Below are 27,914 nucleotides of genomic sequence, written 5' to 3' on the forward strand. Positions count from 1 at the left end.
AGATTTATGGGTTGTTTGGGGTACCTTTAAGGCATATATAGTGGTCATATTATTGCTTAAGCTTCATGGAAAAAGAGTTAAGAAGAGAATATGGGGGGGGGGGAAGTGAGGAAACTTGAGCACATATGCAAATCAACATACCACAGAATTTTATGAAGGGTTTTGAAAGCTAATGGCTATCACTTAGACATAATGTGAAGTTTCTGTTTATAATCAAGTTCCAGAAATATCAGGTGAAGTGTCTAGAGATTTATTGCTGGGCTGGGCATGAAATTAGTGTATCAAAACAAGAATATAGCTAGCAAAACTGGCAAATAGTATACAGACATTATTATTATTATCCAAGCAGAGTCATTAGAGCAGATAGATAGATAGATAGATAGATAGATAGATAGATAGATAGATAGATATTCTTTTAATTTTTTTAAAAATCACAATCTGCTTTTATAAAAGGTCACCAACCCTTTGATCTTAGATTACTAATTGACATTAATACAGATTCATAAAAATTGAAATCAGTGGTGTTAGTTTAACTGGATGTGGAAAAGGCCTTTAATCCAGAAATTTCTGAAGTAAGTTTTACTTAAATGTGGATTAAAGTCCTGTTTCTGTCTGTAACAGTACAAGCCTGTGCAGCAACAAAATGTTGGAGGCTGGGACATAGCCCAACTGGCTTCCTTCTCCATTTATGTGTAGCAGAAAATGTTGACCCATTGCCACTAGCAATCAAGTAAAAGTCAGTAACTCTCATTGACATGGAACCAGGAAAGAGCCCTGGAAACACCAAAGTAATCTTTTGGCATTGGGGAGATGATTTCTAGGAAATACCTTGTCAGACAATGAATATGCATTGCTGTTTCACTAGCCATGCTGCTCACTTCTTCAGAGTGGAAATGGATCCAAAACTGAACTCCATTATCCATATCATGCCTTTTTATAAGACCACATTCAAGGGAGTGGAATGCCCACACTGATTTTCAGACCATTCTCTCCATATTAAGTTTCCACAGTGCCAAATACGGCTCTTCAGGAAGGCATTCAGAGATAGGTGAAGGAGACCATGCTCCCCCCAAACAGTGGCCTTGTGGATTGGCTGCAATTTTATTATAAATTAGTCCTCTTGTTAATTTTAATCCCACTTGTGCCAGTGTGGTAAACTGCTGAGAGTCTTTGAAAATGGAGTGGCTTATAAACTAAAATCAAAACAGAAATACAAATAAACCAATTGCTGGCTATTGTGTAGATGACAAGTGATATCCTTCCTCCCTATTAAAATCTTGTGCTGCTTTAAAAATTAATAAATGTATTAGGCCTCATCTTAGATGGACTATAATTTATTTCGTAAGAATCTGTGTAAAATTATCAGCTAGAGTAAGCAAAGCTAATTCACTTAAGGAGAGAAACCCTACTTTATTTAACAATGGCATAGTTGAGAGTGAGATTGTCTCACTCAGGGGCAGGGAACAGATGAAGGTTCTGGAAAGGGGCAGAAAAGAGAGGCTGTCAGGATATATTTGTGCCCTTCTTTAGAAGAAAGTAGGAAAGGCACTATGCAAATTATTATATAGGGTAGGGGGTTATCATGATTCCATTTTCATGTACAAACCCAATTATTGGTTATCTCAGTAGGGTCTGTTTTCAGGGACAGAGAATTGTGGTTACAGAAAGATAGATACGATTTAGTCCAATGCTTATTTTTAGGTGCAGTTTAGAAAAATCTGGGTTAATACTTCATACGCTCCTCAGATCTTTCAAAAATTGGCAATAAGTAACCAATTTCAGCCTTGTACCAAAGTATCTTGAAAGGGAAGGGAAATCTTGCACCTGCCCTTCATAATTCGGGCGTCCTGGAAAAAATTCTAAGGCCTCTCCATCTGGGCGTGTGCGCGCCTCCATCGCCTGACAGCGGGCGAGACCCCCTGGAGGAATGGTCCTTCCCTGGCAGCCGCCTCGAAGAGCTGAACCCCGCGAAGGCGGAGGGAGAGGCCACGGAGGAGCTTCCGCAAGCGCCACCGGCAAGCGAAAGGCGGGGGGGGGCGGCGGCTGGGCTACCTCCTGCAAAAGGCTCCGCGCCCTTCAAAGGTCCATCCCTTCTCTCCGGTGCCCGCTGAGAGGAGGAGAAGGGGCCACGCCTCGGAGCTGCACTTGCTGCTGGCTATGGAAGGGGCCGCTGCTACAAGGTGAGAAGCGCCCGCGGTGTATCCCGTGGACTTGGCGTAAGTAAAGCCGCCGGAAACTTTTCCCACCGCCTCCTTGAAAACGCAGGTGGCGGCGGCGGCGCTCCCCGGCGAGGCTCTGGGTGGAGTGGGCGCACGGTGGTTTCGGAAGGAGACCCGAAACATTTAAAACGAAACTATGGGAGCGAATCGGCCTCGGTGGAGTTTCTAGTCCTTGGTCCATTTTATTCAACTCGGATCTTGGCGCTGCTTCGTGGGAATAGAATGCGCTATTTGCTGGTCGTTAAGCCTGGCCGTTTATGTTGCTTCTTTTTCTGAAAGCGGTTCGGAGTGATGGGAAAGGCATTTTCGTCCAGCCTTTTTAAGCCATTTTCAACGTCCAAGTAGACGTAAGTTATCCCAATAAAACTGATAAGTAAAAGCAAGCCTGATTTGTGGTATTTTTAGGAAGCCTTGGTTGTTTTGTGTTGGAGGGCAAAATGCATCGCTCCACCAGGCCATGGAAAGGTGCCAGCTTCTCCTTAGAGATGGATTGGAATCAAAATTCAAAGGCGCATTACTAGATAAATTAAAGATTAAATGATAAAGGGAGAATTTCAAGAACATTGGTTATGATCACTTTTTATACCTATTAAAGCTATAGCAGAACCATTCCCCTTTCTTTTCCTTATGCTTTCCATCATTTTTATGATGCCTCTCTGTGCTAAAACGGATCAACCTCACTTCTTTGTTCCTAATGGTAGTGGGCAAAGTCAATGCAGGTGGCATCCCCTAACCAACCTGGCCACTCTCTGAAAAGGCTAAGCAGGGAGGGAGTTGATTAATACATGGATAGGAGACCACTAGGAAATCCCAGGGCTGGAGGCTAGATTAGAAAACTGAAAAGGTTTCCCAGAAGGCAGCTGTGGCAAACACCTTCTGTATCCTTACTATGAACATAGATGTATCCATCTAGTAACCAGGAGTCAAGTTCAATGTAGGAGAATCTTTACCTTTTTTAAAGCTGATAAAATTATCATAAATGCCCTCATATGAAATGTAGGAGAAAACTGCTCCCTCTGCACTCTTTCTGATAGCACCTTAGTAGTTTTATACACATTTCATTGTCCTGATTTTTTTCAGTAAACAGAAATAGATTTAAAAATCTAAATAATGGACTTGCCAATATGACAACAGGTATATATTAACTGTCTACATATACATATACATGAAGATGGTTAACCCCAGAAGTGTAGTAGTAGCCGAGTCATGAATTTATCTCCAGATCTAGATGTAATTCTAACTCTTGAGCTGTATCAAGAGAAAAAGGTCCTTGGTAAATGATGTAGGACTTTCTGTGCTGGAGGAGGCCAGGAAGAGTTAATCTGGAGACGAATGCCTGTCCTTAAGAATGCAGGTTGGTTTCTCCTTAGTTTACAGCACACTCTTGTGTGTATCTGCTCAAAAGTAATTATGAAATTCTACTTACGGCTTTTGCAGCAAGATCTATGCAAATAGCAACTTAGTGAAGTGCAAGTATCTGCTTGGCTATATTTTGTCATTCATAAATTGTGGTTTCCTAATGCAAAGAAGTATAATGCAATACATGCCTCTGAGGGATCTTCTCCAAGTTCATTGATCTATCACCCTGCTCAAATAATCAGCAATAACTAGGTAATATGGTTCCTGTTCCAACTCTGATTATTAGCCTGGAAACCTGCTTTCTCTGTATATTTCTGTATATACATCTACAGACATAAAGCCCTTGTCTGTGGTGCCAGAGAATAATACACATACATATATTTCAGTAATGTGTGTGTTTTATGAGACTGTTTGCCAAATATTTAATTGACCTATGTTTTACTTGCATTCCCTTGCCTCCTCAATTTTTAATTTCCAATGCATGTTTCTTTCTAATCAGTTTGAGGATAACATATGGCACAGTATCTAAAAATACAAAAAGTTCTGCAAATCTTGATGGTATTTTGGAGAAGCATTTTCTATCATTTAAAAAGTAAAAATACTGACTGGAATCCCCAGGTTTCCTTTATAGACATTCATCATACTTCTATCTGCTTTAAGAAAGTCTCATTGGGTTCAGTGTGACTTCCTTCCAGGTAAATGGTTACAGGATACAGCCTTTAAGCCAGTGTTTTTCAGACTTGGCAACTTTAAGATGTGTGGACTTCAGCTCCCAGAATTCCGCAGCTAGTATGCTGGCTGGGGAATTCTGGAAGTTGAAGTTCATGCATCTTAAAGTTGCCAGGTATGAAAAACACTGCTTTAAGCTCTTATATTCTTCTCAAAGAATGTTTCTTGGATTGGAATTATAAACAGATCAGCCTATTACTTTTGCAAATAATTGTGAATTGCTCCATGCATCAGCACCCTTAAGATTAGAAACTCCTCCCTACTGACCAGATGAAACAACCCAGGGCAGGGAGGGGAAAAAAAGAGGAACTATTCCCTGCTTGTGACATTGAAAGGAAGGTCACATTTAATTTTAGATTTGGATTGAAAGGTGATGGAATTTTCCCTGTATGGACTGAAATACCAATATTTTTAATGCTTTTCTAGAATACTGATCGTAAATGTTTAACTGATCTGTTTCTGTGTTCCTGTTTTTTTATTTTGATTTTTTTAGTTATAGTGATTTGTACTGAAGGATCCTTTTCCACCATGTCAGAGTTCTGGTTAATTTCAGCTCCAGGGGATAAGGCAAATTTGCTTGCCTGGGACAGAATGAATACTGTGACTTCGAAAGCCAACCTGTCCAGCAACAGCAAGTTCACCATCCCTGACCTCAAGGTAAAAGATAGGGTGAAAAATTACAAGGGGGGGAGAGAAGGAGGAAGAACAAGTCACGAACAAGACAGGGATCAAGCATATTCCTTTCTTCATAGAGTGGATCTATGTACAAGGAAAATTAGTCTGAATAATATCTTTCATTCTGTTTCCTTCTGAAGTGCTTGAATAGCATACATGCATTATTATTAGTCAGTGGATTAATTACCAGGAGAAAAATCTGGAGGTTTAATTTGATTTCACTTAAACCTGTCATTTGCAGAAAATCTCAAAGAACTTTAGTTAGACAATCTATGAGCATCCTAAGTGGTCAAGATTCCAGTTACTTATGGTGGAGCTCTGCCTTACATAGCTTATTTAGAGGCAAATTAAGTAGGATTTACTCACAAATAAATATACAAGGAGTTGTAGTATCAGTAAACTAAATCTGAATGAATTTAATGGGGCTGAGCTCCAAGTAACCATAAACAATATTGGGCATACACTTTGAATGGAGATGCAGAGCATTTTAATGGGTGTCTGCAGGGGTGGGGGTGGATGGGGGGGATTACGACATGTAAATAATGTCATTGTGTCTATATCATTTTACCAAAATTGATAAATGAAAATTTGTAACCGATTGTTAGCTGTTTACTGTTTGTAAACAGTAAACAGCTAACAGAATTGATAACAAATTATTCCATTCAAAATAAGTCTTAGCTATTTCGATATCCATGCTGTATAGACTTTCTCATAGTTTAATTAACATGGCTTGGGCTTATTGTAGTTAAATTACTTCTTCAACAACAGTCTACACTATCATGTTAGTTACATTTTGGTGAGAGTACCAGACATAGTAAAAAATACAAGGATTAATAATATGACTATGATAGAAGTGCCAGCTGATATCTGGAAATCACCTTCACTCTTGGTATCTTAAAGTGTAAAAACTTCAGGAACAGATGCAACAGATTTATTTGCTGCAACTGCTTTCTGCCCACATTATGTATAAATGAGGTAACTGTAAGGCTCATTCATCTTAAGGATTAAGCCTTTTTCTTACTGAAGTTGGTAGCAAAATATATATTCTTTTCAGTGTCCTATGATTGCACATACAGGATTCTATACTGTGAGCTATAAAGCTGTTGAGGAACATGGATAATAAAAATAAGGAAGAAGTCTTGTAGAAGTGGTTTATAATCACATGCTACCATACAATTTTTCCTTACTTAGAAAGAAGAGGCATTTCAGTCATTTTCCACTGAAAGAAATGTTCTCCCTGATTGACTTTGGCTCCCTACAAATGTGCTTAATATTTTGATCACACGGAAGATCATCCATGCCAAAAAAAAAAAAAAGATTCTGGCAAAACATTTATGCAGCTCTTTTGTTTATGTGTAAAGCATTTGTGTTCCCTTCTACAGGTAGGAACACTGGATGCACTGGTTGGCCTCTCAGATGAGTTGGGAAAACTTGATAGCTTTGCTGAAAGGTAAAATAGATCTTATTTACTGCACACAAACAGCAAATGGATGTTGTTTTTCCAGGTCACATTGTTCCTGCCTGAACCTAACTCTGACTTGTTTAAGCCTGGCCCTAGAAGCCAGCCAGGTCGGGCAGGTTTGGCTTTATTCTGTTTAAAGAATAGTTGGGTCTAAGTCCTATGTTTTCTTTTGAATCAAGTGTATTGGGATCTAGAGGAGCAATGAGCTTTGCACAGAGGTAATAGGCAACTCCCTGCGAAAGATGGTACCTGCCCTCTGATTTGACCAATCCAACGCAATGGCTCTGAGAAGCTATTACAGAGATGAACTGGGGATGGGGTGGGGGGGAATGGGAGGGAAATAGCATCTTGCAGAAGGACTGTCAGAGTACCAATGCTTTTAAGAATGTCTAAAAAGCTCTGTTCTATTTTACTTGACGAGCATATCCATCTACAGCTGAGTCTCCCCACAAATTCTTCAGTGTTCAAACTTCACATATCTGAAGGGTTGTCTTCTTTGTTTATTTCTCAACCCAGAAGCAAGTACTCCAGGGTCTCCTACACTGGTAACAGTCACAGAGACACAGGAGGGCTACTAAGACACACAGCACAGAATTGGGAAAAGAAGATATAGGGCTGAAAGTGAAGTGTATATTTCAAATACTATAGTGGAAGTTGGCAGCTGGCAGCCTGGAGCAAAAGTTTTTTTTGCCCTGGGGGTGGTGTTGGGTAGGATGCTCCCCAATCCTTTTCCCATTTTACAATGAAAGGCAAACAGGCAAGACAAGTAAGAAGCCCTACCTTCTCTCATTTCTTTTCCCAAGTGCCCCCTTTCCACTTATCTTCCCCCTTTTCTTCTGGTCCTTCCATCTTCTAGATGAAAGGTTAGAGGTATGGAGCTGTGTATTTTATTGAGGGGTTGGGATTTTGAAAAAAATGCAGAACATATAGGTCTATTATTAAGAAATAGATTTGCTTCTCATCAGTGGGACACTGTTTCTCAGAATCCATCTATAACCAATCTGTTTTCTGACCAGGTTCCTAATACTATTATGGTCACCAAGAATTAGGTAATTCAACTTTGCTCTATGCATAGACATCCATTCCTAACCATGGTAGTGCCAAAATGACAAGATGTGAGTTGCCACACTGTGATGCACATTCAATCCCTTGCCCCCTCCTGCAGATGCCTTCTAAGAGGAAGATTTTTGCCATGGGACTTCAACCCACATTTCTATTAAGTACACTGTTTTGTAGCAGAAGCTGAAGGTCTGATGGGGAAACTCCTCTGATGAAAGAACAGAATTATATCTGAGACTAGTGTGTTAAAAAAATGAATGCAACAGATGCTGAAGCCCATGGACAAAGGGGAATTGGTCAGAAGCTATGCCAATGAACTCAGCACTTGTATCTTAGTTGCAGAGAAACAGATTGTTAGTGGAGCTGTTATCAGATCAACATATGCAAGAAATGTACATCTAGCTAGGCAGCAGAAACCAGCCCGCACTGCTTCTTGCCAGCGTAGCAGGGAAGGGGCGAGAGTTTTCAGGGTCTTGTTGCTGTGCAGTTTTATTATTTATTTACACAGGGAGGCAGAGTATTTTTCCATGTCACTTTAAAGCAACCTATGGCATTCTGATGCTTTCTGCCTGTTCGTTCTTGAGCTGTTTCCATCTCGGATGGCGCTCCCTCCTTGCAGACCTGTTTTTAATGCTTCCCAAAGTTAAAATGATATAGAATAAAGATGAGAATCCTGGGAAATCCATGTAGCAACTTAATGCTTTAAAAGCAAGTTAATGTCCATTTCTAGGTATGTTTATTCTGGAGTAAGCTACTTTGGACTTTTCCCATTCTGCTCCATCATGTTCCATTACATGTACAAGCACACACCTGAAAGAGCACCTGTGGATTCCTTGGGCTTCAGCAATGCTTCCTCCATGCTTGGCTGCTTGTAGGCTATGGTTTAAAATGAACCATGCACACTCTGATCCCAGCTGTGCTTTTTCCCCTTTTTCCTTCCACCTTATTTTATTTTTTTGCCACCCAGTAGCTGTTGGGGAACCAGACTTTGTAGCATAGAGAAATTACTAGGACTGAGTTGCTAGTCCCATCAGTCAGAGTTGGGTGCAAAATAACAGGAAGTCATGCTCTTAGAATTTTTTTTTTTTAGTACCAGAACTCAACAGGTATTTTGCACAATACCTTAAACACACACTTAAAAAAAAATAGCCAGTTCCCTTTGACTGCTGTTAATCATTTTGGAGTTGAAACCCCCTGTTGATCCTCCACTGGTCCTGATCTGCCTTCTGCCCACCTCTGCCTATATATTGGTTCTCACCTTAGTGACTGTGAAAGCAATGGTTTTTACTATCTAGCTGTAAGTTATTTCATGAATTGAACTAAACTTTTACTGTTTTGTTCTTGTATGAAGTGTAATAAAGAAAATTGCCCAATATATTGGAGAAGTTTTAGAAGATTCAAAAGATAAAGTACAGGAAAACCTGCTGGCCAATGGAGGTAGGCCCTGAAGTCATGCATATGTTGTTGTGTTTGGATGTAGCTTTGTTGTTCTCACCCAGTTTCCAGTAAGAACTGCTGAAATTAAAATGCTCCTATATTAAGGAATTAGGTGGTGTTTCCAGTTTTAGAAAATAATGCTTCTGGGCTTTGTTTTTTATTAGCTTTAGGACAGATTCTTGTCACTCTTTATACTGTGGCTTATGGATGAAGTGGCTTTTTCTTCACTGCTTACATGGATAAAAAACTTGTGACTGTTTTACAAGGAGTCCAGATTCCCAGAGAGGTGACTGTTACTCTTCAGTTCCACACAATCCTCTATTCTACAGATTGCAAAGTATTTAGTTGTTTCCAAAGATATAGAGAAGTCCTTAATGGCAGTCAGAAGTGAAAAATTTATCACAAGGAAGAATAAATGTAATGAACAGGAAGAGGAAAATCAACTCAGGATAAAATGACACCTTAAGCGGCAGGATTTAGAGAGCTTTGCAGTCAACAGCTCTTCACAGCCTAAAGTGGGACATGAATTGCTCCAAGTTCAGTTTTAGTTCATACTTATATACAGAAGCTTTTGTGCAATCTACTGAAAACTACCTTTAATTAAGTGTTAAAATGGCTACTGCTAGCATGAAACCAGAATGGAATTCTGTTCTTTGACAGAGATCTTGTTCCAAGTGATAACTTTAGTTTTTACGACAAATATTTTTGAAGATCAATAATTGCACTTATTGTATTTCAGGCGCAAAGAGCAAAATGAAATGTCTAAAGGGTATGTTTGGGTGCCAGTTGTGTCTTGGCCAGCATGCACTGGTGTGTTTAATAATAGAGTTGAGCTCATATCTGGTTGTAGGGGTACAGTGATCAGGTTACAGTGGATTTCTCTAGTAACAACCCTGTAGCTTGATCACCGTCTTCCTATGACTCAGATAACTGCAGGTTTGCATCCCCTACTACTTTTGATTTTTCCTTTCCCTCAGCCTTTTTCTTTCTAACTTACTCTGCATGTAAAGCAAAAGGGACTGTATGGACTACTGGAGCATGTGAAACTTTTTGCATGCATCTGTTTTCTTATGATCAATGATATCATCACTGTTCTTAACTGTGCAGAACAAATTAACGGTCCAGTTTTTACTCAGTAGATTAGTTTAGGCTGCTGGATCTGAGCTGTAAAAAATCAAATGAGCATTTAATGGCAGCAAATGTGGCTTGTTGCTGCCATCTGGTGGTTATTTGGATTTTGCAGCCCAGGTCTGGTATACTTAGGGCTCTTCCTCATAGCTGAGGGCTGTCCATTAGTCCTTAAAGTGGCGGGAGGGGGGCATGCTGACCTCAACAGTGCTGCCCCCTTTGCCAGTCTGCATTCTCACTGGCTAGTGGTACTGTCCTTATGTAGCTATTGTGGCTATTTTAAGGAAAGGAAGCAGTGTTTCCCCTAGTTTTATTTCTTGCCCACCAAGCATTATTTGCTGATAAGAAAACAGCCACCAGTCTCTTTCTCTTATGTGGGTGGAGAGTGAGGATGGGTGGATTAGATGGGTGGTTAGAATGGCAGATTAGCCCCCTGTAAAATTGCCTGACTTACAAGTTGTAAGCATGGAATCGGGGCATGGGGAGAAGTGGGAGGGACCTCTGCCAAAGCTTCTTGGATCCCTTGTACCTATCAGTCAGATTATTTCTGAACATGAATAGAGTGTTCTTCTGAAAAAGTGCTAAGCCTCTGTTCAAAGGTATCTTGGCTCCACAAATGTGGAGGACAAGTGAGAGGAGAAACAGAAAGGACCTGTGATGCTGTCAGCAAATGACCAGAGTCCCATTTTGACTTCATGGCTGGCAGCATCTGGCAGTAACCAAGAGACAACCATGCGGAACATGTGTGTGACAGCTGACTTCCAGAATCTCACAATTCTGGATGGTCCTCAGAGTCACAGCAGCTATCACCAAGGCACCTACTGCAGCCAAAGCCAAAATGGAGAGGGCAAGCTGTCCTTGCTTCTCCCGCCAAGAGGGATGAAGGTGTCAGTGGTGTGGTGCGCAAAGAACCACAAGAAGTAAAGATGCATAAAGTGATGTGGGAACACTGCCCTATCAGAGCAACGGTGGTAGCCCTCTTGTCAGCAGCCATAGTAGAAAGCTTTTAATGCACCTACTGGTGAAAGAACTAACCGCACATTGCTGGCAGAACCTGGTTCTCTTTCCCAGTTTAATTCAACCTTCTCTGCAGCCCAGGACTAGTGCTCCTTCAAAAAAGCACTAAACCCACATTATGTATTTTAATACATCATACATAGTACACATTTTACATAGTCTCCATAAGGTGTGATAAGTACTTTGCAAAGCATTGGTCAGGTCTCTCTTACAGCCCAAGCAGCAATAGGGAACTGTTCGCAGCGGCTGGAGAGGAGGGGGCTGACCACAGCAATCTAAAGTGGTCTATAGAAGCTGGGCTGATACAGCTCCTGAGTATATCCTCAGTCAAATGTTTGGTGAAGTGTACCTGTATACATGGCTAAAATTGTGATGGAAGAAGAAGGAAGACACAACTTCAAAACTGGAACAGCTTAGTACAGCATAAGCTGCTTCAGCTGAGTCTGGGGATGAGACAAAGGCATCATTATGAGGACATGGCACTAAAAGTGTTTGGGTTGTGTCGCGTCACGCGACCAGTCCTTCGCCCTTCGGTCTATGGGATTCCCTGGGGGGGAATGAGCCAACGATTCCCTCGCAAGGGTGAGGTCGAAAAAACAACGGTAGGCACAGGATTCTTTTGTGTGTGGTGAGTGACGCTACATCTCAGGAGGTTGCTGGTACTGCCTCCTGGTGCCACGCCCCCACCTCCTTTTATTCAGCAGTTCTATCAGGGCGGGGGAGTGAGTACAAAGAGAATAGGGAAATACAAGTCATGCCCTGAGGCTACGTGAGAGACATGCAATCTAGCTGTGCAGTAATGGAGTCAGGTTCGTCACATTTCCACCTTTTTTATTTAATTTTGTTCCTCCCCCAGAGGGTCTGAGTCGGGGAGCCAGGGACTCTTCAGTCCAAGGAGACCCATCCCAGCGTCCTCTCTCGGGGGGTAGTGTGACCGGGGGTCCTTTTCCACTTCTGATTCACTATCGGAGGACCATCCCAAGAGTGGTGTTTTCTCCATACCTACAGCAGTGACCAGGTGTTGAACAGCAAGCTTTGTCTCGGATACCTCTGAGTCCAATGTATGAAGTCTCTGCTTTAAGAAGCGGAGAACGCGACCCAGCACACAGGGGCCTATGGTGCATACGAGAATCAATAACAGGAGGGGCCCCAACAGAGCGGACAACAGTGTGGTTAGCCATGGAGAAATGCTAAACATATTTTGATACCATGACATGGATTGTTGGCGCTCCAATTCCCTTGTTTTTAAACGGGAATTGAGCTCTTTCATAGAGTCCAATACTACTCCTGAGTTGTCGGCATAAAAACAGCAGTCTTCCTTTAGAGCAACACACAGACCCCCTTGTTTGAGGAACAGAAGGTCGAGACCCCTACGATTTTGCAAAACCACTTCGGATAGAGAGGTAAGGGAATCTTGTAGCGCCACAATAGATTGTTCGATGGCGCGAAGGTCAGTGTCAATGATAACGCTAAGGTGACGCAGGTTCTGATCATTGACAACAAGGGCTGACACACCAGTGGCGGCTCCAGCCGCACCTAAGCCCAGTAGGACTGATAAAGTTACAGCAGTCACTACTTCGCGCTTAGCCTTGAGGGGATAATGAGGGGGCTCTAAAATGGAGAGAAGTTCGTCAGGGGAATAGATAGAAATCTTGGGGAGTAGGAGCACCTGAATACAAAAGGCGTTAGTTTGTAACAAGGTATCACCATATACACATGCGGTGAGGCCAGAAGAACATGCCCAAACAGAGTTGTTCCCAGGGATAAAGTATTGCCCTGTCAATCGGGCAGAGATATTACCAGAGGTAGTGTAGAGTACACCGTAGCCACCATGGCCGGTGTGACCGTTGATGTTCAAGCGATTTTTTGGAAGATAGAGGGCACAGTGATCATGAGAAGAATTAAGGCAATATTGAATATAGTTAGCAGGAACACGGCCAAGGCAGCAGCCCTGCCCTATTATAGAGGTGATAGTCAACGTGGTGTTTTGCCAGCGGCAGGAGGCGGCTGAGGTAGAGTTTCGGATAGGGTCAGGAGAACCGACTGCTTCATAGAATGGTGGGGAGGAAGACAAGCAAAGCCAACATCGAGATGTGTTAGAAGCGGTGTGAACAAGGGAAAAGGAGGAGTTAAGAAGAGAGACAAGGGGGTTTTTTTGTTTGGTGAGGGGTTTAAGAAAGGTGGAGTGAATGTCGTCGGCATTGGGCCCAACAGGTGGGGACTGAGGGAGAGTGACCTGTCGTTGAATGTAGAATATGTTGCCGTAATGATACCCGGGCCATCCGGCATATATACGACCTCCCCATTTTACACCTGAGTCCCAGGCATTCCCCTGAGCTTTTCCTGCAGCAGTGAATTGTACAATAACCGGATTACATCTATTCCAACCCCCCTGTCCTGCCGCATTCTTTTTGGTTGCGGTGCACCTAATGTCCTTTCTCAACCGAGTGAGGGTGATGTAATCAGTCTTATATGGAGGGGTCCAGTAGATGTAGCCAGTGGAAACGCAGGACCAAGATTTGCAAAAGTAATCTGCTAAGCCTCCGCAGTCGTGCACGTGATCAGGGCTGGTGTCATGTCCTGGGCACACATATAGGGGATACCTTTTAACGGTGGAGTGGCTGGGCTCTGGGAAGCCGTCCAGCCTCCTGTAGGCTGTCACTCCTAAAAGCATTTCTGAAAAGTCAAAATACAGGTTAGGGAAACAAGATATAATTGGGCTATAACAAAAGGAGGTATTCAGGATCTGTCCCAAGGCATCGCGGATTGTCCAGGTGATATTGTAAGGGCGATGCGATCCCTGGGCGTCAAATGCCAGTAGGCGTCGTCCCTGCCAACGGGCGGGCTCAGGAAGGGAGAGTAAAAATAAGGTGAGCGTAAGGCGAGATGAGGTGGCGAACCCCTTAATTAATTTTGTTATTTCACAGTGATATTGTCCTAGATCGGTCAACTGTACGTTGGTGATAGCAAGGGTAGTTTGGCGAAAGTGATAAGTGATGGAGTAGGAATCGCCATCTTGGAGAAGGGTGTTGTTGCGAAACCAGCGCCAGAAGGTGCCTTTTCTTTTGATGGGAGAGCGTTGAAGACATTCCATGGCGTTGGATGCTGAGCTGCGGCCAATGGTGGCAGGGTAGCGTAAACGATGGGTTCGAATGAGAGAGGTTGTTTTAGGGTTCGTTGTGAGGGGAGCAGAGATGGAAGAGAGATAACAGAGAAGGAGGGTCAAGAAGGTGCTTGTCAGGAGGCTGCCCATGATATGGCCGGATGCAGCGAGCAGGAACCCAGAGCACTCGATCAGGTAGTTGCACAGCAGCGTAGCCTTTTCCCCAGGTGACGAGTTGCGCAGGGCCTTTCCACTCAGGGCTGGGCAGTTGCCTAAAATAAACAAGGGGACGGGAAGAGGGAACTACTGGCTTGGAAAAGTGTCGAGATGCAGCCGTAGCAGGGGGGGTACCGGTAAGATTAAGGAAATTCAAGGTAAACAAGGTGAGATTAAGGATATTTTGTAACATCGGGAGGCTTGGGGGGCCTAAGGCCTTTTTCCCCGTTTGCCGATCAAGGGCATTCTTTAGGGTCTGGTTAGCCCTTTCCACAATAGCCTGACCTTGGCTGTTGAATGGTATACCGAATCTGTGAGTAATGGACCACTTACGGCAAAACTCAGCAAAGGGAGTGCTGACGTAAGCGGGGCCATTGTCAGTTTTCAAAGTTTTGGGACATCCCGATGTGACGAAAGTGCGAATACAATGATTGATTACGTTTTTCGTGGCTTCTCCTCTTTGCAAAGTTGCCAGGATGAATCCCGAATAGGTATCCACAGATACATGGATATACTTCCAAGGTGCAAAAGAGGGATAATGAGTGACATCCATCTGCCATGTGTCACAAGCATGGACACCCCTGGGATTAACTCCCTCAGGGATGCACTTTGCCTGCAAACTGCAGGTTGGACATTGTTGAAGAATGGCGGTAGCTTCTTGATATGTAATGCCAAATTGGCGCACCAAGGCTTTTTTATTTTGATGGAAATAAGCATGGCTGTCCCCTGCTGAAAGCGGCGGAGGAAGAGGGGAAGAGGCCATAATTTTGCAAGCCTCATCTGCCATGTGGTTGCCTTCGGACAGGAAACCGGGTAGCTGTTGGTGGCTTCTAATATGCGCTACAAACAAAGGGGATGTTCTGTCCTTCAGGAGAGTTTGAAGCTGCAAAAAAAGCGTCATGAGAGAGGGGGGGGTAACAGGGGAAATATATGCATCAAACATGGCCACAGCCATTTGAGTGACATACATACTATCTAATATAACATTCAAAGGCTGTTCTGGGAAAAGGGACAAGGCTAGCAAAAAGGCGGCTAACTCAGCCTGTTGGGCAGATGCTTGTGGGCCTGTTAGGCGTTTATGCCATTTGCAATTATTTTGCCATGTACAAGCCCCTATGGTTTTGGAGCCGTCTGTAAAAACAGTGAGGGCTTCCTTGAGTGGCTGCTGAACGAACGGCGAGGTTAGTGTGAAGGGTACTGTTCGCAACAGTTGCAATCGAGGATCAGGGGGAAGATGGCATGACACCTGGCCACACCAGTCCTCCAAGGCATCCTGCAGTGCAGTGGAGTTTTGTAGGAGGGGTTCCCATTGAGTAACCTTAAGGGGAATGTACAGGGTGGAAACATCCAGTCCCATTAGGGCTCTAATCCTCTTCCGGCCTTTCTCAACAAGAGAGGCCATTTGTGCTGCTCTGGTGATGATGGATGTCTTAGGTGTGTGCGGCAAGTGTAGCCATTCTAAAATATGTAGATGTTTGTTATCAGACGTTTGGACAATGATGGCAGTTAATAATTGATGTGTTGAAAGAATGGCAAGAGAGGGTGGTTTGTCAGTGAGCGCACGGTCCACCCATTGGGTCGTAAGGACGGCATTGACCTGTTGTAGGGCATGCAATTGTTGTTCTGTAAGGTATACCTTGTCAGCTGGGTTTGTCAAACCCACTAACGCTTGGAATAAAGGTGATAACATGGGTGTAGTTAAAGCAAGGTATGCGCGGGCCCAGTTAATGACCCCCAGACATTGTTGTAATTGGACCAAGGTGGTCGGCTGGGGAAGCGTGAGCATAGGTAGAAGTGGGGCAGCTGTGGAGGCTAAAACTTTGTGGCCTAGATATTGCATTGGATAACGAGACTGGACCTTTTCTGGTGCAACGTGCAACCCTGCCGTTGCTAGGGTGGCTAAAAGAATAGGAAAAGTTTTTTGAACTGTCCCTTTCGGGCCCTCAGCAGCGACTAAAATGTCATCCATATAATGATACACAAGAAAATGCGGAAATTGGGATCTATAGGGTTGCAATGCTTTATCGACAAAAAATTGGCACATTGTGGGTGAGTTCAACATGCCTTGTGGGAGGACCTTCCACTGGTACCGAGCAGTAGGCTTTGAATTGTTAAGTTCCGGTACCGTAAATGCGAAAATAATTCTGTCCTTTTGTGCCAAAGGTATGGAAAAAAAACAATCCTTGAGGTCTATTACAATAAGGTCGTGTCCTTCCGGAATCAAGTTGGGGTTGGGAAGTCCACACTGCAAAGGTCCCATGGGCTGAAGGATGGTGTTGATAGCCCTAAGATCCTGTAGGAGGCGCCATTTGCCAGACTTCTTTTTGATGACAAATACCGGAGTATTGTATGGGCTGGTGGAGGTTTCGATATGGCCTTCAATTAACTGCTGTTGGACCAAGATATGTAAGGCGTCCAGTTTCTCTTTGGTGAGTGGCCATTGATCAACCCATACCGGCACAGAGGTTTTGAGAGAGAGAGAGAGAGACCCTAAAGGGTCCTGTAAAGCCATTAGGGAAGTTGAATAAAAGCGTGGAACTGTGAAAGCAAGTCACGGCCCCATAGGTTACAGTGCAAAGGCAAGATATAAGGCTTTAGATAAGCTGTAATATGAGAATGAGCAGTCACAGCAGAAAGCCAATGAGAGCTGACCTTAGCGGCCTGTGCTCCGCCTACTCCTTGCACCGAGGAGGCTTCAGCGATAGGCCAGGAGGAGGGCCATTCAGCGGAACGAATGACAGAGACGTCGGCGCCGGTGTCAATCAAGCCTTCGAAAGAGCGACCATTTAGTGTGACAAGGAGGGTGGGTTTAGAGGTTTGGACTGGTTGCTGCAAGGCAAACAATGATGGCATATCAGGAGAAGGGAGAAGTATGAGCGTGGCGACAATTGTTCCTTTATTTAAGGAAAAGCACCTATCTCCCACTCCTGCCAGAGCAATTTGTGTCAAATCTGATGAATCATACAAATAGGGAGCAGCAACCATTCCCTCAAGCGTAAGCGAGGAGTTGGGAATAAGCAAAGCAGGGGTAAGAGGAGGGAGGGGTTTATGCAGCGTGACAACAAGAGGAAGGGAAAGGACAGCCCCCGGATCGTCATACAAAAGATCCTCTGCCAACTCCACAGGGAAGCTGGTGATGGGTAATTCAGCCTTTGGGGCGGGGTTAGCTGACAACCCCCGATCTAGTTTTCCGAAGGCTGGTGAGGGGAGGAGTTATTGCGACATTGCGAGGCCCAATGATAGCCTTTGCGGCACCTGGGACAAGGTGTTTTAGGTTTGGAGGGGGGGGGCGGCCCCCTTTGAGTGGAAGGGGGCGCCCCACCTCCCCCGGGTGCACGGCATTGATTCTTAAAGTGGCCCGGCTTCCCACAATTGAAGCAATTTCCATGACGAGTGATTGCGAGGGCTTCCGGGGAATGGAGCTGAGGGGAGGGGTTAGTAGAAGGCAGCGAGGTGGTAATGGCGGCAGCGAGAGCGCTCACTTTGTGAGAGGTGGTACCAACGATTCTGCAGAGTTGCAGGAAGTCTGCAAGCTTTACACCCGGTTGATTGACTGCGGGTTGCAGAATGGTCTGGCAGTCATGATTAGCGTTAGAGAAAGCAAGTTTCATTAGCAGCTCATGTTTAGCCGTGGCATTATCAATTTGTCGGTCTAAAGCAATCTGAAGGCGACTTATGAAGGAAGCGTATGGTTCATTTGGTTCTTGCATTATTTTCAAAAACGTTTGGGTGGATTGAGAGTCGGAATCATCCACTCTTTTGAGAGCATTCATGGCGCACATGTGAATAATAGCAAAACAACGACGGGGGGAGTTCTGTTGCTGGACTAAGGTTGCGAATTGTCCCTTTCCTAATAATTGATTTGCGGTCACCCCTGCGGGAAGACCTCTTCTAATTTCTACTTCCACCCCTTTGTCGTATTCAGATTGCCACACAACGTATTGCGCCGGGGTCATAAGCATAGAAAAAAGCATTTTCCAATCATACAATAACATAACAGTGTTAGCAGTAACTAAAGAGTCTAAAACTCCCCTAGTAAAAGGAGAGTGCAAGCCGTAGGTGGTTACAGCATCTTTGATTTGTTTCAAAACCTTAAGTTCAATATTGTTATACAAATTTCCTCCCGCCGCCCCTAGGCCGATGGTCATGGGAAAGGCAGAGGGACTCTCCATTTCCAATGAGAGGGGGGAGGAGAGGAGTTCAGTGATGGCGCCTCCTAGGGGGTGGTGTTGAGGGGAGTCGGGGGTTGGAGCTGAAGGGGGAGGAGGAACGGCTGGGTATGGAGGGGGTGGTGGTGAGGCAGCATCGAGATGGGCGGCAAGAGGGGGTGGGGTTTTTGGGCCGGGAGGAGAAGGGCAAGTTTCCGGGGAAGACGGGGGAGGGGAAAGAGTGTTGATGGCCGCCATAACAGCCTTCCAGGCAGTCAGAATAGGCACGGGTGCTCGTGGGGTATCATGAAAATATTTTCCTATCCTTTCCCAAGTGGATGCTTTGAGCGACCCCTCTGAAGGATAGACAGGGCAGTGTCTGTCCATGTACAGTAGGAGTTGAGTCACCGATTTTTTTGAAATGGGAAAGATGGTCGTACCGTTAGCCTTTTGACAAGAGTTAGCCTTCTTCACTAAATCATAAAGTTCGTCCCTATGAACTGACGAAACTTTGGAGAGTGGGGAGCCCATTACTTACGATTGCAGAGCCTTTTCCAGGTGCGTAGTAACGAGAGTGAAGGCAGTGCACCTCTAGACAGAGATCACACCGTGAGACCGAAGGGATCCCGGACGAGCCCCCAGTTGTCGCGTCACGCGACCAGTCCTTCGCCCTTCGGTCTATGGGATTCCCTGGGGGGGAATGAGCCAACGATTCCCTCGCAAGGGTGAGGTCGAAAAAACAACGGTAGGCACAGGATTCTTTTGTGTGTGGTGAGTGACGCTACATCTCAGGAGGTTGCTGGTACTGCCTCCTGGTGCCACGCCCCCACCTCCTTTTATTCAGCAGTTCTATCAGGGCGGGGGAGTGAGTACAAAGAGAATAGGGAAATACAAGTCATGCCCTGAGGCTACGTGAGAGACATGCAATCTAGCTGTGCAGTAATGGAGTCAGGTTCGTCACAGGGTTGTGGTTAGAGGCAAGTGATGAAGAGCCCATAGTTTGGTAAATTGATGACTTATAACCAAGGCAATTATGTATGCTGGTTTCTCTCACTCTCCCCCACCCCTAGTAAAAAATATAGCTTTTTTTTTTTTTGTAATTTTGGCGTTGATTTCAATGGTTAATGTTCGCAGCTATCTTTTCCAATATAAAAACTAAGCATAACTAATCCCCAAATGATACAGGTCCTCCAGTAAAGCTGAATGGCAGAAGCTTTGAGTCACAGGATGGAGTGATAGCTATCAATCTGGATGATTTAGAAGATTAGTTAGATTTAGTTAGGAGTAGTTAGGGTGGTGGCTATTAATGATGATGATAGCTCTATTTTGACTGGAGACTACCTGGCTTTCAGGAGTTGCTAGGGATTATAATGGGGGAAGGGAATGTCCAGCTTGTGGGATCCACAGAGATACCTGGTTGGTTTCTGTGAGAACTCAATGCTCTTTTTATGTTCTTAGGTTCCCCCAATGGCCCCCTTTCCACCTGCAAAGCAGCACCATGTTTCTGTAGCTGTATAATAGATATGCAGTGGCAGTCCTGTTGAAATGAACGGGGCAGACCTTGTGAGCAAAGCACTCTCTGGGCAGTTAGAATGACCACCACAAATTATAAAGTTCTGTAACGGATTATTTGCATTATTGGCTTATTCAGAAGAAAAGAGCACAGAGGGATACATTCTCAAATAAGATATGTGAGAGCTGCAATAAAAAGCTGTATTGTGGAATATTTCTGTTTAAAATCCATTTCATTCCCTTTCAGGAGGGAGGCAGAAGAGTTTAAGGGAAAGGAAGGTGCTAGTCAGCTAGTGCTGTGCACGGTTTAACACTGGGAGGTGCATTTAGGAAGTTTACAAACATTTTTGTAAAGACTCCCATTTGCTTTAATATGTTTCTATTTAGCTGTCTCATACATACTTTATGAAAGGAGGATAAAGATGAAGCCTGTTGATTTCAGGTCTCTGAGTACTTAATTCTGTCTGTGCACATTAGATTTTCCACACCCAGGAAATATAAGAAGGTAAGGTGACTCTTTCTAGGAGTAGCAACACTCTAAGGAAGGACATTGAGATGCCAAAAGGGAGCAAGTCTGATACCACAAAAGAAGGCATTAGAAAGAGGCGGCTTTCGCACCACAGGCACACAATCCACTAAGACAGGAGTCACTACAGCTGCTCATGTGCCAGTCATTCTTTTATTACCTTCATCTTAGATCACCTGGATTTGCATTGTGTATGTCGAAATGTACTGTGAATGTTTAGTGTTGACCCCATATGTTTCTCACACATGCATGGATCTCTAAGGGAAGAAGGGTTTCACTTAAGAATTCCTTTTTGTGTGATTATTAATGCCTCACTAAAACTGCACATAGTTGCTGTGGTGTCTAGAAACATCCCGGAATGTTCCTTCTCCTGTTTTTCCAGCTCTAGCTGTGTGCCTCTGTGTGCATATATTTGTTCCCTCACACATGTATTTTTTAAAATGTGGCTTTAAACCCTGCCCCACGTCAGTTTTGTCCCTTGATAATTTCTGCCTCCCTGCGGAGTCTTCAGGTTACCTTTGACATCATAACAAAGGTCACTTGAGCAGCTTTTGGGTGGTGCAGGGAAGGCTGCAGTGTTGATCCCAGCATTAAAACATACAATTCAGGATCCAATCCATCATATATTCCTTTAATTCTGGTTTCTCCCACTGCCTAGCAAAATGCCCTCTTTTGCACCCATGATAGTTATCAGATTAGTCCTGATCAAAATGCTACATCAGTTAACCTTTAAAAAGCTACATCTGCACTGAAGAGCTGTAACTAAGTCAGGAACAGGACTTTTGTTCTGTACTGAGCAGGAAAACCTGTGGATATCTCATTTCAAGCAGTTTTTATGTTCATGCAGACTAAGCTAGTAGATGTTTGATGCAAGTGAAATTTTTGCAAGATTATGCAAACTATAAGTATACTAGACATATAGTCTCTGCATGAGCTATTTTTTGTCTCTCTAGAAGTGACACAATCTGATAATAAAAATGTATAAAAGAATAAAGAAACCCCCCCTTCCAATATAAATATTATTATGCCAAAAGGCAAACCAAAAAAAAAAAGGGTTGGGGTTAAAAATACAAATCCACTTAGCTTATAAAATAAGACGGAGGACCTTATGGCTCCCCAGATATTATGAACTACATCTGCCAGGAACCCAGATCTTGCTGATTGTGGCTGTGAAGAGTTTCAGTTCCGTGACATTGAGTGGGCCATGGATTCTCCAACCCTGCCCTTAATTAAACCGAGCCATTACTTTTAATCAAAATCTTTACTCTCTTACGTGGTAACTATATTGAGAGGGTAAGAGCCAAGATAAACATGATCCTCTTCAAGAAATTAATTGGATGAATATCTATTTTTAAAGTGTAAACAATTGGCATGGGGGGGTTGAGATCTGGATTGGCATCTAGAAAAGGGAGTAAGTACAACATGGTGATCCTTGTCCAAGCCATGTCCTAAATGCCAGCTCTTCTGGATGCAGGCTGTCATGGGAAAAGAATACTTTATTCTCAGAATAATACTTGTACATGTGCTGCTCACTGGATTTACTTTTATCATTTCAGTTGACCTGATTAGTTATCTAACAAAGTTTGAATGGGACATGGCTAAGTATCCAGTAAAACAGCCACTGAAGAACATTTCAGAAGGATTAGCAAAGGTAATCACTGTTTCCCTTTCTTTTTCCTCTATCGAAAAGCATCCTTATAAAAGCTCATTCTGAGGAATGATAATAAAGTGCATGATTAGAACGTTAATTTTGGAAAGTTACAAACAGGCTAAGGGTCCAGATGGATTTGAAGTAAGATTTTGAAATTAATTATAAGAATCCTTCCCATGGGAAAATGCTGTTGTTTTGAATCTTTTTAAAAAATGAAAACGTGATAGATAGGGTGGGAATTTGAAGGTTGGACACTAGAGGGAACCAGAAGGAACTAAAGATTACAATTAAAGTAGAAGAACACTTAAATTTGACCTACTAATACAGAATGGAACAAAATAACATCAGACATATTGAAGGATATTTTTGAACAACAGACCCAGAAGTTAATTTTAAGAGTGTCTGGCATTATAGACAGACTGTATTTAAAAGATGTTATGGAAGAGGAACAAGCTTTACCAGACAAGACTGAGACTGATCTGAAAGTGGATTTAAAAATGACAGGCTACAAGAAGGATATGGAAAAAGATGCTACACTGGATATATAAATGAAACTGACTGATGTCTTAATAATTAAAAGGGATATACAAATAACAAACTGAAAGAGTGATCTGGATAACTTCCTATTAGGATTTACAAAAGAGGCTTGTTAAAGCTTTGAAGAATTTTGTGAGAAGGGACAAAAAAAAATGAAAAGAAATCAAGTTCTAGGACACTGTCTGAAGGGATTAAAGATCAAGACTGTTAAAAGTGAAAGAGAGGGATTTAAAGATGGTTTATTTGATCAAGGTTAAAATAGATACGTTGTTATCTCTGGTAGTCCTTAATGGACTTTTGCTGACCAGGTGTCCTAACAGCCAGGAACCACGCTGAGACAAGGAACAGGTCTCTAGTGTTTTATTGCTGCTACATAACAGAAAAATCCTAACAAACTGAAGAAGCATGGGAAAAACTCAGACATATAAACCCCAAAGGTTAAGGTGGGCCCGATCTGTGCCTCTTGGAATGGCTACCTAATTCCTCAGTGCTACGCATGCGCTTTACAGCCTGGATGGGAGCCCCCTGCTCGCCATCCTTACTCATGACACCAGGACTGAATGACGAGGTTTTATGGATTTGTTTATAGATAAGAGATTAGCTATGAGGAGAAGAGATCATTGGTATTTTAAGAGAAGGTGATAAGTTACTAAAATTGTTTATACTTGTGATGAAGGGGGAATTCATTTCTTTATATATTTCTTTTCTTTTCTTTACTTTATTCTTATTTTTTTTTCTTTTCTATTTTTCTTCCTATATTTTTAAATTTTTCTTCACTTTCTATTTTTTCTTTTTATTCTTTTTCTTAGTTTGTATTAGTTTTTTTTAACTGAAATGTTTAATAAAATTACTATAACAAAGGAATAATAATAAAGTGCAATTATTAATTACTGGGGACAACTTCCTCAGGAACCCAGTTATGGATATATGGCTACTGGCTCACTTTGAAATTTATCAGAAAGCTAGATGGGGCCTTTTTTTATATTGGCAAATTCTAGCATCATGTAAATATCTTCCTCCTCATCTTCTTCACCACACAGATATTCTTGTCTGAGAGAAAAGGAAAAATAAAGATGCAGTATTTGTGTCATTCTTAGGAGTATCTCCTGTGACCTAAGGAGAGATCTTTAGGTTATAACTCTAAATATACATTTGAAATCTGTCTTAGAAGCCATCACAAATCTGTCACACAGTAGTTTTCATCAGAGAGGAGGCATTTATTTCTGTATCTGTAAATTTAAATTACGAAGTATTTAATGAGGGATTTCATCCTAGTACAAGGAAAGATTTTCTTCAGGACCATGGCAGAGCAGGAATAAATCGAATTCCTTCTCTTCATCTCCTGATCATTACCTCTTCCCCATCCAAATGCTCTTAAGAGAGACAGACAGATGTATGTATTTAAATTACACGTAAAATGGAAAATAAGTTTAGTTTTGGCCCTCTGGTAAATCTAGCAATAGAATCTATATTTGGGGTAGATTTTTGCATACTGTATATGGTACTATTAAAACTCTCAAATTTAAAATGGATGCAGAGTTCATACCGCTCAGCTGAATTTCTCATCTCCCTTTTTATGTTTAGCAAATTACACAAATCGAAACAGATTTAAAAAGCCGAGCAGCGGTCTACAACAACATCAAAGGAAACCTTCAGAATCTGGAAAGAAAAACAGTGTAAGTGTTTAGATAAGTTTTAATGAATTGTGTTTCTGTATGCGTTGGGATATTGGCTTCTTATAATGATTCTTAACATGTTAGCTGTATTGGAATATAATAATACAGACAAGTAATATGGACTTAATCAGTTGTTGTTTTTTTTGGTGGTGCCCTTGAGTCAGTGTTGACTCCTAGTGACTGCCTGGACTAGTCCCTGCAGTTTTCTTGGCAAGGTTTTTCAGAAGTGGTTTGCCCTTGCCTCCTTCCCAGGGCTGAGAGGGAGTAACTGGCCCAAGGTCACCCAGATGGCTTTGTGCCTAAGGCGGGACTAGAACTCCCGGTCTCCCAGTTTCTAGCCTGGTGCCTTAACCACTACACCAAACTGGCTCTCTGATCAGTTCCTTAGTGGATCTGGATTACTTAATCTGTTTAAACAGAGTAAACAAAAGTGCTAGTTGTCCTGGGATAGAGCCCAGCTTCTCTAAGCTTACCACAGAAAGCCCAGATCTGCCTTAAATTTGTGGGAAAAGATGTCCAAAATTCCCTGAAAACATTTTCTGTCTAATCATCAAATTAAGCATCTATTTAACATTTACAAAGTGTCAATGGTAGATAATCCTCTACTGATCTTTTCTGGCTTTTTTTTTCCCCAGAGGAAATCTTTTGACCCGCACTTTAACAGATATAGTGAACAAAGAAGACTTTGTGTTGAATTCCGAATATCTCATCACTCTACTTGTTGTAGTTCCTAAGTAAGAAAAAAGTTGGCTTTCCTGCAGAGGGACTTAATTGTAATACTCAATATTTACATAGCATTTTAGAGAAAATACTTTGTATATATTATACCAGCTTTGCCAGGAAAATTTTGGTGACATGAAACTGATAAAAAGTCTCCTACTAACCAAAGAGTTAATAGGAAAGGACATGGATTGAGCCAAAGAGTTTATTGCTTATAATAAGACTCTCAGCCCTGCTGTGCTTGAATTCACACTGTGGATGTATCTACAGGTAGTCCTCACTTAATGACTGCCCTGTTTAGTGACCATTCAAAGTTACTGTATAACAGCATGGAAGAAGTAACTTTGTGACCGGTACTCACAGTTACAACCATCACAGCGTCCCTGTGGCCACATGATCAAGATTCTGGCACTTCGCAACCAGTGGGCATCTATTACTGTCAGTGTCCTGCAGTCATGTGATCGCCATTTGTGCACTTCATAACAGGCTTCCAACAAGCAGAGAAGCTGGCAGTAAAATCACAAGTTGCAGTCACATGATGTCTTACTTAACGACAGTGGGTGATTCTCTTAACGACTGCAGTAGACGTGAGGTCATAAGTCCATTGCAGTCACATGATGTCTCACTTAATGACCATGTTTAGCGACAGAGTTGGTCCCAATTGTGGTTGTTAAGTGAGGACTACGTGTATTGTAAATATGAGCACTCCACATGACAGATTCAAAGTACCATATGGGAACGAGGACTTCTTTTATTTTTTTAAATGTTTAGATGCTGCTTTTTCTTTGTAAAATAAGTCCAAAGATGCTAGCATACATAGAACACCTTTTGGTTCATGCTTGCTCAAAAGTAAAACCCTGTGAAACAGAGCTGAGTCTTTACTGACAACTCCTTAGCTCACTTCTCTGATCACATTACTCAGTGGTTTCAGGTAGATGTAGAGAAGTGGGAGTTGAGCAGGGAAAGAGGAGTGTCTTGGAATCCTTGTGGACAAGACTGGATATATGCAAGACCAGATTCTTACTGCAATGTGTCTAGGAAGTTCCCAGGATATGGAAACTCCAGTGTGAATATTGAAGTCTCACTTCTCAAGTCTTGGGCCCAGCACCATGCCTGAGTCACTTCTGTCGCCTCAGGCAGGAAGACTGTTTAAGGGAGTGGAATTCAGGACGCTTAACACCAGCTACTTAGACTGGAAGCTGGCTGATGGATAGACACAATACTTAGAAAAAAATGAAATGGGGATTGGGCAACCTGCGCACCTCCAGATTTTTCTGAGCTATAACAAAAGTATGTATTTGTCAAATTTCTCTACTGCCCATCTCACGTACAATGACTGTATAAAAGGTGCAGATCAGAGGCTACATGAAGCCCAGCGTGCTCCCACTGGAGTTCAACTGGGGCTTAAAATTTCAGTTCTTTTCTCCTTTTTTCAGGGGTAAGGGGTAAAACGAGAGCCTTGCAGAGTTTTAATAGCACTGGTTTCAACCACTTTTGGAATTTGGCTCATGAGATGCTGCCCAGAAACTCAAGCTGACGGAAGTTGAACGTTCTTGTCATACAGGATCAATTCCCACACTGCCCTTTTTTCCTCCACTTATCAACTTGGCATTAAGCTTTTCTGAACTTCTGTAAAGAGACGTGACAATCATTATACTGAAAGTAGCAGCTTATATAGCGATTCTGAATAAAATCTGTCTTGTTGCAGATCAAGCTATGTACAATGGCAAAAAACATACGAATCACTCTCAGATATGGTGGTTCCTCGCTCTACAAAGTAAGCCCAGCTTTTGGACTGTCTTGTTTCTCTAACAGATTTCTATCTTTTGCTTAGAGTCCTTGGATGTGAGGTGGCATAAAAGTTTAATAAGTCCTTATTGTTATGGATGAGCTATTGATTTTCTCTCATGTACTAGTTCCCTATCCTCCTAGTATTGTCATATTCTGGTTTGGAAATGCTTTGCTTAAACATTTTCCAACTTGGCATGCTTCTGATTTGGATATTCTGGAATATGGAAGATTGCAAGATGCCCTTGAAGGAACTTAAGTGGGGTTAGGCAGTGGGGAGTCTCCTCTTCCACTAGGAATTTTGAAAAAGAATGAATTTGGGTTGTTGCAGTAAGAAGAGTATCTCTTGTTCTTATTTAAAAATATTAAGATATTAATATTTGTATCCTGTCCTTTTGCATAAAGTTTAAAGGGAGGGAGGTTGTATTAAAGCTGCTGAGCTTTTTTCCTTGTCATTTCTTGTATGACGAGACTGCTTTTCATTACCTCAGGCAGGAAGGAAAGTGGTAAGGGGAACGTAGGTAGCAATTTCTGGAGAGTGTGTTTAGTTGGTTTATGAAGGACGCAGTGACTTTTCTGTTAATCACATGGACTTGGTGGTGGTGGTGAAATGGAAATAAAAAACTCTATATGAAACAATAGAATGTATATCAGTATTACTGTGTTGATTAAGAGACTGCTGAGGAAGTAATTGAATTTGGCAAATACCAATTACAACAGGTTATAATTACTAACAATAATAACCACACATTCATTATTGTTAGTTGATTTGGGCACCTATCATGGAAAGGCAGGATAGCAATCTTTAGAATAACTGAACCGAGGTATTTGATTCCTCCAGGATGATCGCCGAAGATGCAGAGGGAGGGCTCTTCACAGTCACCCTGTTCCGAAAAGTGGTTGATGACTTTAAGGCCAAAGCCAGAGAAAACAAGTACTGCTTTCTTTCTAT

The 27,914-nt window shown here is 42.5% G+C and overlaps 1 protein-coding gene across 1 annotated transcript in view; it reads left to right on the top strand.

Annotated features, from left to right (window-relative positions):
• The first annotated feature begins 2,339 nt into the window (after positions 1-2,339).
• The window catches only part of ATP6V1C2 (ATPase H+ transporting V1 subunit C2), a 32,571-nt gene continuing 6,996 nt past the window's right edge, over positions 2,340-27,914 (top strand). The window contains exons 1-9 of the mRNA XM_063314569.1: positions 2,340-2,566; positions 4,801-4,964; positions 6,365-6,432; positions 8,855-8,940; positions 22,147-22,241; positions 24,363-24,454; positions 25,090-25,188; positions 26,883-26,951; positions 27,804-27,896. Coding sequence (XP_063170639.1) covers positions 4,836-4,964; positions 6,365-6,432; positions 8,855-8,940; positions 22,147-22,241; positions 24,363-24,454; positions 25,090-25,188; positions 26,883-26,951; positions 27,804-27,896 — 731 coding nt within the window. The 5' untranslated portion in view covers positions 2,340-2,566; positions 4,801-4,835. The remainder of the gene's footprint in view (positions 2,567-4,800; positions 4,965-6,364; positions 6,433-8,854; positions 8,941-22,146; positions 22,242-24,362; positions 24,455-25,089; positions 25,189-26,882; positions 26,952-27,803; positions 27,897-27,914) is intronic.

Source organism: Candoia aspera, chromosome 1 (genome assembly GCF_035149785.1).
Source record: "Candoia aspera isolate rCanAsp1 chromosome 1, rCanAsp1.hap2, whole genome shotgun sequence".
In the NCBI taxonomy this organism is placed as follows: Eukaryota; Metazoa; Chordata; class Lepidosauria; order Squamata; family Boidae; genus Candoia; species Candoia aspera.